This window comes from Panthera tigris, chromosome F2 (genome assembly GCF_018350195.1).
Source record: "Panthera tigris isolate Pti1 chromosome F2, P.tigris_Pti1_mat1.1, whole genome shotgun sequence".
Lineage (NCBI taxonomy): Eukaryota > Metazoa > Chordata > Mammalia > Carnivora > Felidae > Panthera > Panthera tigris.
The window spans coordinates 22,155,372-22,168,631 of NC_056676.1; the positions used below are offsets into that span (position 1 = coordinate 22,155,372).

The following is a 13,260-nucleotide window of genomic DNA, read 5'->3' on the forward strand; positions in this document are numbered from 1 at the left end:
CCACGAGAGGGGCTCTGTTTGGGGCACCACTGGATGCCCAGTGCTTAGAACCATGCAGAGCATGTAGTAGATACATAGAATAGTCACTGAGTGAATAAGCAGTGAAGAGTATATGCTAGGGTGTGCAGACTAGCATTGAGAACTATCTACAGTCAGACACTTTATTTGGCAGGATAATGTTTATTTTTTAACGCGGACGCCTTTAGGTAGGCATTATCTCTAGTTTATATCAGCCACCATCAAAACTAATGGTCTTGGGGCAGCTGAGTGGCTCAGTCGGTTGAATGTCCAACTTTGGCTCAGGTCATGATCTCCTAGTTTATGAGTTTGAGCCCTGCATCGGGCTCTCTGCTATCAGCATGGAGCCTGCTTTGGGTTCTCTGTCTCCCTCCCTCCCTCCCTCCCTCCCTCTCCCCCTCCCTCCCTCTCCCTCTCCCTCACACACACACACACACACACACACACACACTAAATAAAAACAGTCTCATACTGCTTCACACATTTAAGATACTTGCCTGAGATCTGAAGACATCTGATTTTGTGAGTCATAGAGTAGATAAGTTACTAATATTTAATAGTAGCTAACATTTACTGAGTGCTTATGTGCCAACCACGGTTTTGAATGCTTTACTTTTACTTGAGAAAGAGAATATAACTGGGGGAGAGGGGAAGAGGGAGAAAGAGAAGATTTTAAGCAGGCTCCATACTCAATGGGGAGCCTGATATGGGGCTCAATCCCATAACGCTGAGCTGAAATTGAGACTTGAACGATTAACCAACTGAGCCACCCAGATGTCTCTCAAATGCTTTGTATTAACTCCTTTTATCCTAATAAACTAGGAAGTAGGTTTTATTACCTTTTTCTGATTTGTGTCCTAAAAATTTTGAGAATATGGGGAAGGGGCATCCAATTTAGATAGGATGATGGGGTGGAGGGTGTTGGTTAGGAAGGTCTACCCAGGAGATCTGATGCTTGAGAGCTGAGTGTTAACAGCTTAGAAAGAATTAACCCAAAGTGCGAAGGTCTTTGAGGAAAAGGAACAGCTTGTGTGGAGCTCAGGCACAAAGGAATGTAGGGCATGCTCAGTGAAAGTTGACGGTACATGTCTGGGCAAATCTTGCCAACAGTGGGAGGGGTGGATGAGATCTGGGTAAGACCCAGATCATGAGGATCCTTGCATGCCATGCTGATGGGTTTAGACTGAGTTGAAGAGGCATAGAAGAAAAAAAAAAAAAAAAAAAGGCCTGACAGGCCCAGCTTTTCCTTATCAGAAGATCACTGTGGTGACAATTTCAGGAAAGATTAGACAGAAGTGAGAGGAGACAGACTGCTTGGGCTACTGCAGCAATATGGATGAGGAACCATGAGGGTGTAAGGCAAATGGAAGTGGGTGTAAGAGGAAAATATTTACCGGAAGAACTGAGCAAAGGGCAGGGCTGAATCTAGAGTCTCTTCCAATGATCTGAGTTAGAGGACCAGGAGGTGGTACTGAGAGGCGGCAGCAAAGTTTGAAGGAAAGAAAACATGGAGTCTTGGCCGGCTCTTTTGGGACTGATTTTCCTCTGGGACATGCAGGTAGAGATGGCACTAACATGGACTAATGCTAAGCCAAATCCTCTAGATAATGATCTTCTGAAATGTCAGCAATTCTAAGAGAAGAATGTGGGCTTTATGTCATTCTTAATTATTCTTAGTGCTATCCTTTATGTTTCTAGGTCATCAAAATAAAACTCTGGATTTGTATCAAGTAAGTGAATCAAAACATTAAGTAGTATTTTTTTTTCTTTCCAGAAACATTGTACAGGACAATCTCTGGCGCATAGTCTCACTCAGAAAATGTATTGAATGTGTGCATATATGCATAAATAAGGAAAAAACATGCACTGTCAGGTCAGCTCGGGCTCTCCATGGACCTGAGATGTACTTCTGTCTGCATTGGCTAACGTAGTCATGGCTAGAGCAGGTTCTCTGTGAAGGGCATGTTCACATCTGCTGAGGATTTTCAACCTGTAACTGGTTTAGAGATGGCATCTGAATGCCACAGATTCCCTCATGCCTGAGAGGCTCTTTGCCACTTGAATATCTGATCGATGAGAAATTTAAGAGCAGAGATGAGGTTTAATCCTTTATTCCCTCAAGGTCTCTGCCTAACCTCTGACCCCCACCCTAACACCAGAGCAGTACACACCATTTATCTTTATTTCCTTATTCTGCTTTATAGTTCTTCATAGATAGCATTTATCACTCCCATAACATGATACTACATAGTTATTTATTTACTACCTCATGACTAGTTTATAATGTAAGGACGGGGTATTGGTCTATTCATCACTGTTTCCCAGCACCTGGATCAGTGTCTAGATTATTCATAAGTATCTGCCAAATGAATGCATCTTGGCATCCCCTGGGCTTTAGTGCTGTGTCTGGTACTAAATAAATGTTGAATGAGTGGATTTTACAATAGTCCCTAATTCCTTTCATGGAGGAAGATTAAGGAGGCTAAAAATAATGATCACTGTCAAATGCCCCAAATGATCAACAAACAGAAAACACAAGGATAAATTACTTACAAGTAAATTCATGAGCACAATTGGGACAAACATTGTGAAGGCAATAAGCTGTGCAAAAGACAGAACTGGATATACCAATTCATTTCTCAAAAATGGTTCTAGGAAGGCATCGCGGTAATTAATATCTCCTAGCATCATGCTGAAGGTCTGGATTATAGAAAGCAATGGAGAGCTGAAAGCATCCTGAGAAAAGATGGTAAGGAAAAAATGCAATGCAAAACGTGTACAATGAAAAAATGTTTTCTGGAGAGTAAAATGATAAAAAGCATATTTAAAATACTCTTTTAAATCACAGGACTATGGCTAATGATAAGAACTACTAATAAATTGGTGATAAAGTCATCAAAAATATCTTTTCTACACATATAACAAATAATCACGCATTATATTTAAACTTTTTGACAATGGGAAAAAGTCATGAGGTAGGGCTGCAATAAAAATCATTTGAAGGCTATTTTATCAAAAAGATAAAGTCCTATTACTATAAATTTTCTAGGCCATTCAGATTTAAGTATAAATATGTATTCCCAATATTCACAGCAACAGAATTAAGTACTGATGCAAGAGCCTCACCTGTATACTCAGGAGGACGTAGAAACTGAGGCCAAAAGCCAAAAGTAGGAAGACAAACACAACTGTAGACCTCAACAGAGTTTTCATAATTACCTCCAACATAACGATGAAAATTCCACAATTTTCAAATCTAGGCATATTTAAAAATTATATATTCACTTTTCTGGTCAAACTGTATTTCATTCAATGTCTATATTTATCATGCATTAGGTACTAGGTTTCACAGGTGAGTCACACTTTCAAAAAGGAGACAGAATTCATCAATAGTCATCTTACTTTCAAGCTGTTCACTAAACAGCTTTGCTGCTTCTTCTTTCTTGTTAACGTTGATCTTTGTCCTACAACTTGACCACTAGGAATTACTTCACACAAAGGAGGAGAGAAAAATCTTCCCAGTATCAAAGAAAGTGCTACCAAAGCTTAATAAATGGATCTGAGAGGTGAGATGGGTGATGCAGCCAGTGGAGACTCCACATGAGCTCATGTACCTGAAGGGCACCTGCGTATGGTTTATTCACCATCCTCATGACCTCCTGAGGTTTCTTTTTTCTTTCCCAGCAACCAACATTGTGAAATGTTTGGGTAGGTAATAGGTGTGCCATCCAGCCACCAATGTGGACATTTCCTTTGGCAAAGACAACTTGTTAAAGGGGGAATCACAAGAGTTTAAAGCTGCAAAGGACTTCAGAGGTCTCAGAAACTTAGCTCCCAAGAGTTGTCTAGTAACTCGGTAAGGTCACTGATGACAAAGCCAAAGGAATGACAGTACCTAGACTTGCCCTGAAGCCTTTTGATGTCCAGACCACTGCTCTTCCTACTATACCATGTCCTTTTAAAGGGACTGGCTTCAACCCTCCAGCATTGTGTGCATGACATATAGAAAATATGGTAGGGAAAGCATTGTCCCTGGGGTTGGAAAGACGGGTAAAAGTGCTTACATCTTGACTTACTAGCTGAGATCCTGGGAAAGTTACTTAGCCCTTCATCTTCTTTTATATACCACAAGTGATTACAAGTTATCTTTACAATAACTAGAGGCAAATGTTAAGATATGTGAAATAACAAGTATGGGAGGTAGGAGAGCTTTGCCCTTTGTTCCCCCTCTAGAATTAGATTCTTTGAGCTTATTTTCTTCTCCTAAATCGCTATTATTCCCCATACCTATCACTTTATTTTGACTGTTTTAATCTAAAGTAAATGCTTAGCAAATAATACCAAGTAAAACCAAGAATAGCCAATACTTTTATTCCCATTTACTCCCCCCACTTAATCTAGATTTGTCTTGACCTGGGGTAATGTTGCCACTCAGAAGATATTTGGCAATATCTGGATACACTTTTTGTTGTCACATGGTGGGGAGGGGGGTTGCTACTGGTCATCTAGTGGATAGAGGCCAGGGATGCTGTTAAACATTTTACAATGCACAGGACAGCCCCCCACAACAAAAAATTATCTGGCCCCAAATTTCAGTAGTGCCAAGGTTGAAAAATCCTGGTCTATACTCTGAACTCCAAACCTCCCTCCCCTTTTCCTTAATACATATTAAGGTACCTCCACAGTCTAAAACAATTGGAAAAGGAATAAGCCAATTATAAATATGGTACTTACAACAGTTATTCTTTTAATATTAAAAATGTCTAAGGGATACAGAAATCATTCAAGCTGGCTTTACCTTTGGAGATACAGTAAGAAGTTCATCCAGTAGAAGTATATAGCAATCGCTCCACATTGCCACTGCACATAAGCTGGTATACCAATGAATAAGGGTGACACAAAAATGATACTTGTTGTGTAGATAATCCATTCAGCTCCATTGGCATTATCCAAGATGTAATTCCTTTTCTGGGGTTAAAAAGAATTCAGAATTACCACAGGTAGAGACCAGGACCTAGCATCTTATGGATGATTTTATATATATATATGTGTGTGTATATATATATACACACACATATATATATGTATATACATATATATATACGTATATATATGTGTGCGTGTATGTATATGTATTATGTATATGTATATGTATATGTATATGTATATGTATATGTATATGTATATGTATATGTATATGTATATGTATATGTATAATGTTGACCAGTAGCAACAACTGTCTGGCATTGCAGTTGGACAGGTTTAGGACCAAGGAGCCAGCTTCTGCCATCCTGGACTACACTCAGCCCTGGGTACGGACCAGTGTTGAAGGTGGCCCAATCTGTTCTGTTGAATTGGCACTTTGGGAATCTGATGCCTAAGTAAATTCTACAACTTTGTGGGCTTTCTCTGAGTCCATTCCTTCTTAAGGAAAGTCCTGGGAAGCTGCAGGTTGGTTTAGTAATTCCTTTATGCCTGTGTAAGGACATGCATATAGATTTCTCCGGATACAAATGAACTAAAGCTTCTTCTAAGGAGGTTTGAGACCTGTGCTAAGACTTAATTGCCGTAACAATTTGATGTCATTTCCTATCATTAAAAATTTCAAGTTTTGGACATCAAATTTTCTATAGAGGTGACAATTTCAGTATCAATTAAAAAATGTGGAGACCAAGTCTGTTAGAGAAATCATATAACTTTATAGTTCAATTTAGAGTATAATCTATAAAAAATGAGAATTATGATGAGATTAAATAATATGCCCTCAATCATTCAAACTACAATGCAATACAGTCTAACTCTCAGAATTGTGACAATCTACTGAAACTATATACAGACACACACACTTGCAAATATATAGTACCAAACAAATGCAAAGCATTGTAATGGTCATTGACATTCTTCAAGGCAGGTATCAATGTGCTTATATAAAAGTAAATTTTCACATACAATGAGGTACTTATAAAAGTTACATATCTTATAAAAATAACATTCACAAAAAAATGAATAATAAAAGACTTTAAATAAAAGATTGATGCCATTTATTAACCAAAGCAAGGACCTGTAGATAATTCACATAATTCTTGAGTCTGATCTGAACTTGGTTCATCCATTTAAAAGCATGAAGTAAAAATTATGCTATAAAAAGTTCCCAAATTTTTATTATAACTTGAGAATTTTATCCAGTAAAGAAAAGCATTCTTATTAAGAAAGGAATTAAAAGACCCATTTGAAATGGAACCATGGGCCAAGTCCTTTATAAATAGTTATATTCAAAAGTACCTAATTCAAAATCCAGCTATCATGTTAGCAAAATATCAAACTGATAGAGAAAATACAGAAAAGTCATTCATAAGTTCATTTGTAGACAAACTCATACAGACTAGTAGAACTAGAACATCTCTACTTCAGATTTATCAAATAGGCACCATCCGATGCAAGAATCTTGTCTAAAATCATGTGATTTCTACAGTTTGAAAAGTTTATGTTTGGTACTTCCAATCTATACATTGGTCAAGTTATGTGATTTTATTCTGACATATATTGTTCAATAATAGTTTAGCAATTTATGTTCTGCATATTAAAATATTTGCAACTTTAGAGATATAAAATGTATCATGTACCTGTTGGAAAATTTGGACCACTTCTTTGCAATATCCAAATATACTTGATAAAAAAACTAAAATCATACAAACTTTTATAGAATAGGAATTCTGAAACAAAAATGTGTAAAACAGTTATGAAAGATAGCAAATAAAACACTTTTGCTTTTGCATAATTTCCACTATTAAATATTTAATTTTCTTCTTCATTTCTATGTACCGTTATATTTGCTTTAAACAGAAAATTACTGTGATACCAATATAAAGACACATACTCATTTCATAATGTCCTAAGAGGTTCAAAAATCACCAAATGAACTCTAAAAGAGTATGAATCTGTAGACCTATGTAAAATGTGTTTTACTATGGTAAAATACACATAACATAAAATTTACCATTTTAAAAGTTTTACATTTTACACGTACATTTACATTCCAAAATGTATAATTCTGTGGCATGAAGTACATTTACTATATTATACAACCATCGCCACCATCTATCATCATCTAGCTCTATAACTTTTTTTCTATCACTCCCAAACAGAAGCCATGCATCCACTAAGAATGACCCCCTCTTCCTAAAATCCCAGACAGCCATAAATCTGCTTTATTGTAGACATATTTTAAAGTAGTATATACTTCAGTATTAAAGCTACTATCTCATATGTCCATTCCTTTAAATTAATTTACGAACTCATTTATTGACTAAATTATTTATATTCCCTCGCATTTCACAAAAGATCTTAGGAAAAATTGTTCACATATGAATCATACAGTCCATAATAATAAAAGCCTTAATATTTCAGATTTACTATGGGGTTAGCATTTCTGAGGAAAAAAACACACCTGTAATAATCTTTTATTTTAAAAATTTGAAATATGATGACTTATCAAAAATACCTTGGTGTCTAATATTTCTGAATGATTACTAGTTTCATTGATGATTCCAGTTGAGTTGAAAGCCATACCTGGCTTTATACTGACAACAAGAAAGGTCATAGGCAGGAGACCAAGACAGTAAGATCCTAGGTTCATAATATGGGCTCTAAACCCATAAGCCAACCTACAAAAATAAATCACAATCTCAACAAAAAATATTTACTTAAGACAGCCTGTGGAAAAGGTAGTTATAATCTCTCTCAGAAATCTATTTGGTAAATTCATTGAACTTTAGAACCAAGATCTTCAAATTCACCTTTTTTCATTTTCAGAAAAGAATCTCAACTTCCCAGGAAATCATGACTTACTTAAAATATCTCACCAATTAACGGAAGAACAGAGACTTTAGCTCATATTTTCTGACTTCCACGTTGATTGCTCTTCCCAGGTACCCCTCTCACTTTACTGTCCACTAAACTGCAAGGCCCAGCAATGCTTCTTCATATCTCACACAGGGGTTTCTACCTCCTAAATATTTCATTTAATGTCAAAAATAAACAACATCAGCATTCTTAATACCAAAACATTTGCCTTTGACACATTTCTTTTTCAAAGTGTAACACATTAATATAATAAAGTCCAGGGGCATCTGGGTAGCTCAGTTGGTTAGGTGTCCAACCCTTGGTTTTGGCTCACATCATGATCTCACATCACATCACGGTTCACAGGTTTGAGCCCCGTGTAGGACTCTGCTCTGACAGTGCGGACAGGGGATTCCCCCTGCCCCACACCACTCTCTCTCAAAATAAATCAATAAACTTAAAAAAATCGAAAACATATTATTTAAGAGACTTTAAATTATTAAAAAGAAATACTACTTGGAGCACCTGGATGGCTCAGGTGATTAAGTATCTCACTGTTGATTTTAGATCAGGTCGTGATCGCATGGTTCCTGGGTTCAAGCCCCACATCAGGCTCCATGCTGACAGTGCAGAGCCTGCTTGGGATTTTCTCTCTGCCTCTCCCCTACTTGCTCCCTCTTTCAAAAATAAACTTAAAAAAATACATACATACATACATACTGCTTAATACCCACCATTTCATAAGTAAATATTCTTTACATACAGGGTGATTGAGAAGCTCTATGCGGTTATGTTGTACCATTGCCTGAGAATAATAAAAATAAATCATGTTAAACTATTAAGTACAAACTAAGTTTTTTGTTTGCTGGTTTTATAACTTTAATATTATAAAAGTAACACTTTATGAAAATTTGAAAAATCAAAAATTATATCAGGAATGTATTTTTAAAAAACCACAAGCTAGAACCATTTTATATAAATGCACTTACTTGATTCACTTTGTCTCTTTCAATTTCTTACCAGTTGAGATAGAATAAGCACTTTAATCTTACACAAAGTTACAACTGGAAAGGGTATTAAAAATAAACGAGCAAGAGCTACACTCATTCTTTCCCTGAAGAAACTCAGGCTTATCTCTCTAGAAGGATTTTAAATAGTAGAGTACTCATAGTCATTAAATTAGCTTGTGGATTAAGTTTTCATGAATTATTGGGAACTAATATCTATTTTAAAAACAATTTTTAATTATTCAAGAAATACACAGAGGAAGTGACATCAGCAAGATGGTGGAATAGGAAGTCCTGGACCATCTATGCCCATGGAGACAAGACATATCACAACTTAACAATACCTGGACCAATTGCTTTTGTGAGAAATACAGAAACCAGTTAAGAGGTTCCTATACCCCAAGTGAACCTGTAGCCAAGAAGAATCACATCAAAAACAGTAGGAAAATTCATGGCATTTACTTGCCATAGCCCCTCTCCCAGCACAGAACAATGAGATCAAGAGAAAATCCCCAACTCCTGGCTTCTACCTGAAGAGGAAAGCGATATGTGGAATGTTCTAATTGTTCAGGGAGTGGCCCAAGGGACTGGTTTCTGTCTTGCCTGAATCTAAGCACTGATAGGTCCATCCAGTCTCTCAGACTTCTGTGAACAATAATTTCCTATCGCAGACCAGCTCTCCTTCCAGAAGAACCCCACTCAGCTCAGATATAATGAGAGATTTGTTAGTTATTAAGGCATTATTCAATTATGCTAAAAGCCAACCACTAAGTGAGGTGTATTTATTCAAGCAAACCTGTGTCATATAAATTATTCTGAGTCTATAGTATACAAAGCCTATTTCCTCTTAGAAGCTACAAAGTTTTATTGCCTCCTTATTCTGCTAGTGGAAACAAACTCTGGTAGAAGTATTGCCTGTTCTTCAAATTATAATTTAAAATAAACCTCCACATACACACACAAAAATTCTAAGTAGAGCTATACTATAGTTACTTTTAGGTGACTTTGTTATTCAGTCTGAACTAAAATAACAACTACAAAACATGACATACTCCAGCAGAGGTAAAATGTTTTGCATAGAGCCAGCATGAGGTTAGTTTCCACTGTCAACCTTGTGGGCGTAAAATCCACAGGACTCTGCATCCCTCCCACTCCAAGTACTCAGTAAGCCTTCTAGATATCACTTAAGGTGATGGTTGGTACCATGGTCTCTATCAAAGGCTCCCATGTAGAGAAATGAATTAATTTAAAGTGAATAAAAATTCCCAATTGGTCTAGACCAGTGCTGTCCAATAGAACTTTCTGCAATGATGGAAATGTCCTATATTTGTGCTGTTCAATATGAGAGCCACAAGGCACATAGTCTACTGAGCGCTTGCAATGTGGGTACTGCAAATGAGGAAATAAACTTTGAATTTTAAGTAGTCACACATGGCTAGCGTTTACTGTATTAGACAACACAGATCTAGACCCTAGACCACAATTTGGAAATCACTTTCAAATAGGTTTTCTTTTGCTTGCAACAGGGTTAATTTGTTGCCAGTGTGTACAGGGCTGGGTCGCCATTCCCACATGGCACCAATCTGTTGATGCTGCTAGCTGCTCTCCCTTTAGACGAGGAGCCCACTCATCAGTTACGTCTTTCCTCTGCAGTTATGTATTTGAGTTGGAGACCTCCGATTTAGACTGCAGTGGATCATCTTGCATGGCTTTTATTGTCCCATCTGCTAGAAATGTAAAATCCACTTTGGAGTAAGAGCTGGTTTGGTCTTAAGTCTCTCGGGCAATTTGGGTCCATACTGTGCATGTTAGGCCTGCTTTCAGATTGGGATCACTCCTCCAGAAGGATCAAAGAGCTTCTGAAAGGTCAGAGTTTACCATGGAGCGCCTTAGATTGAACTTAGAATCTGTGATTGTAAAATGTCGCCCCTACATTTTCCTGTGGCTTGCATGGAGAAAACTCTTAAATATATAGGTCTATATTTAGATGGATGGAGTCAGGGAGTAAGCACTGACTGTCAGCCTATGTTGTCCACGGTTTATTGGATTTTGAATGAGGCAGGTTTGACATGACCATTAGAACTAAAGTGATTAAGAGTGTAGAACTTTAAGGGGACTAAAGTAAAGGATCTGTGGAAAATGACTGCTTTCTTCACTAAAAAGTAAAGGATTAGGACACATGGCAGAGAGAGACATCAAACTGTAAATGTGGAATTCTCTTCAGGCCCCTCCCTGGAAACATACCAAAACACAGAACCCATGTAGAAACTACCTAGATAGTGAAAACACTGGACTTACGTTGAGGGTTGTAAGAGGCTCATATGTAACATCCTGTGCAGGTGTTACTTTCTTGGTAAATTCTAATGGACACTGAAGATACCTGAAATTATACTCAATCTGTAGAAGACACAATTTTTAAAACATTAACAATCTAGTATACACCCCAAAGCAGGTCTTGACAAATCATATACGTAAGTCTACCATTCTTCTGAAAATTAAATATTTCAAATAAAATTGAGTCATTTTGTCTGAAGAAATGTAGATTGTTATTTCATATGAATTAAAAAAAATATCCTGAAAGGCTGTTACGTAACCTTCTATAACCCACAGTCATGGAAGAAGATGAATTCTCAAAAGACCACTCAGATCTTTGGAATTTCATTCTTCAGGTTAGTACTACCCAAAAAAATACAAAGACTAGAAACAACCCTAAATAATGCTATTAGAAACAATTAAAATATTGGGGGAAAACCAAGGAAAAATTCTCTCACAAGCAGAGGATATAATCATATGACAAATGAAGACAGTAATTACCACCTTCTGAGACTGTGGAACTCTAGTAACATTGTTTTTAGTATTCATTAAAGAATTATAATAAACTTTCAATGACCATGATAAAACAAACTTACATAATAGTCTTGGCAGGACTTGTCTCTTTTGGAGGGCATCATGCAACAATCTAAAAGGACCTTTAAGAGAGAAAACATGGCTACGACATTGGTCAGAAAACGAAATGAGAGATGGGATTTGATCCCATTTCAAAAATTATAACCAAGACACTCCCCTCTCCCTTTCCTTTATTTCTGGTACTTCAAAGATAAACTATAATCCATGCCATTCAGGAACAAAGTTTAAAATATAAAGTTTTCAACTACTACCACATGCCTCAGAAATACCTAGTGATTCTGAAAAATATGCCTAAGAATGAAATCACATTTACTAAATTTGAGTCAAAAATATTTCTCCCTTTCCTTTATTTCTGGTACTTCAAAGATAAACTATAATCCATGCCATTCAGGAACAAAGTTTAAAATATAAAGTTTTCAACTACTACCACATGCCTCAGAAATACCTAGTGATTCTGAAAAATATGCCTAAGAATGAAATCACATTTACTAAAATTTGAGTCAAAATTATTTTGTGAATTTTACCCAAGAGTTGATGTCCTTCTGGCCTTCTACAGAATATATAGCTTATAAAGGGTTCCTTTGCTCCATCTATATCTCATCTTCTATACTGCTCCAGCATGGAGTGCTGTGTTGGTTTCTGTCCTCACTTGATGAACAACACTGACAAAGTATTTGCCCAGAGCAGCATGAACAGCATACTGAAGGACAGAGGTTAAATGAAGAAATATTGAACACCCTTCAGGTGCTTGAGAAAAGGGGAGAACACTTAAGGGATCATTACAGCTACCTCTAGGACATGTAGGGATAAATGTTTTTGTGGGGTCCCTGTTAACATAAACTATTTCAGTCACCCCCAATCTGTGTGCTGGCACCTTTCTGGTGCCCAAATTCATCATCCCAAGAAAGGAATACTGCCCAGTCAGATTGTCCTCCTGGAGAAGAATCTGGACACTAAAAGCTCCAGATGATTTCACCAGTGTGTCCCCCAAAACTCCTGGGGCATCTGGTCAACCCCACCTGCAAGAAGCAAGGGTAGAGGACTGGACAGCACCCCTTCATGAAGGAGAGAAACAGGGACCCAGGCCCCATTGGGAGGGCACCCCTGTCCTGCTGGTAGTCTCAAACACCCGGAGGGACTTAAAAAATTTTCAGTCTCGGGGCGCCTGGGTGGCTCAGTCGGTTAAGCGGCCGACTTTGGCTCAGGTCATGATCTCGCGGTCCGTGAGTTCGAGCCCCACGTCGGGCTCTGTGCTGACAGCTCAGAGCCTGGAGCCTGTTTCAGATTCTGTGTCTCCCTCTCTCTGACCCTCCCCCGTTCATGCTCTGTCTCTCTCTGTCTCAAAAATAAATAAACATTAAAAAAATTTTTTTTTCAGTCTCTGTTGGTGACCAGGCAGTGATACTAAGGATCATAAAAAGCACCCTAAGAAATAAGGACAAAATTAGTCAGTAGTGCTGTGCAAGGCAGAACCAGAGAAGCAGGT

The 13,260-nt window shown here is 37.5% G+C and overlaps 1 protein-coding gene across 1 annotated transcript in view; it reads right to left on the reverse strand.

The window, feature by feature from the left end:
• Window positions 1–13,260, reverse strand: part of TRPA1 (transient receptor potential cation channel subfamily A member 1) — a 55,257-nt gene that overhangs the window by 7,821 nt on the left and 34,176 nt on the right. Inside the window, exons 16-23 of the mRNA XM_042973547.1 lie at window positions 11,777–11,836; window positions 11,166–11,264; window positions 8,595–8,665; window positions 7,520–7,682; window positions 6,642–6,731; window positions 4,817–4,986; window positions 3,145–3,274; window positions 2,572–2,754 (exon numbers count right to left, since the gene is read on the reverse strand). Coding sequence (XP_042829481.1) covers window positions 2,572–2,754; window positions 3,145–3,274; window positions 4,817–4,986; window positions 6,642–6,731; window positions 7,520–7,682; window positions 8,595–8,665; window positions 11,166–11,264; window positions 11,777–11,836 — 966 coding nt within the window. The remainder of the gene's footprint in view (window positions 1–2,571; window positions 2,755–3,144; window positions 3,275–4,816; window positions 4,987–6,641; window positions 6,732–7,519; window positions 7,683–8,594; window positions 8,666–11,165; window positions 11,265–11,776; window positions 11,837–13,260) is intronic.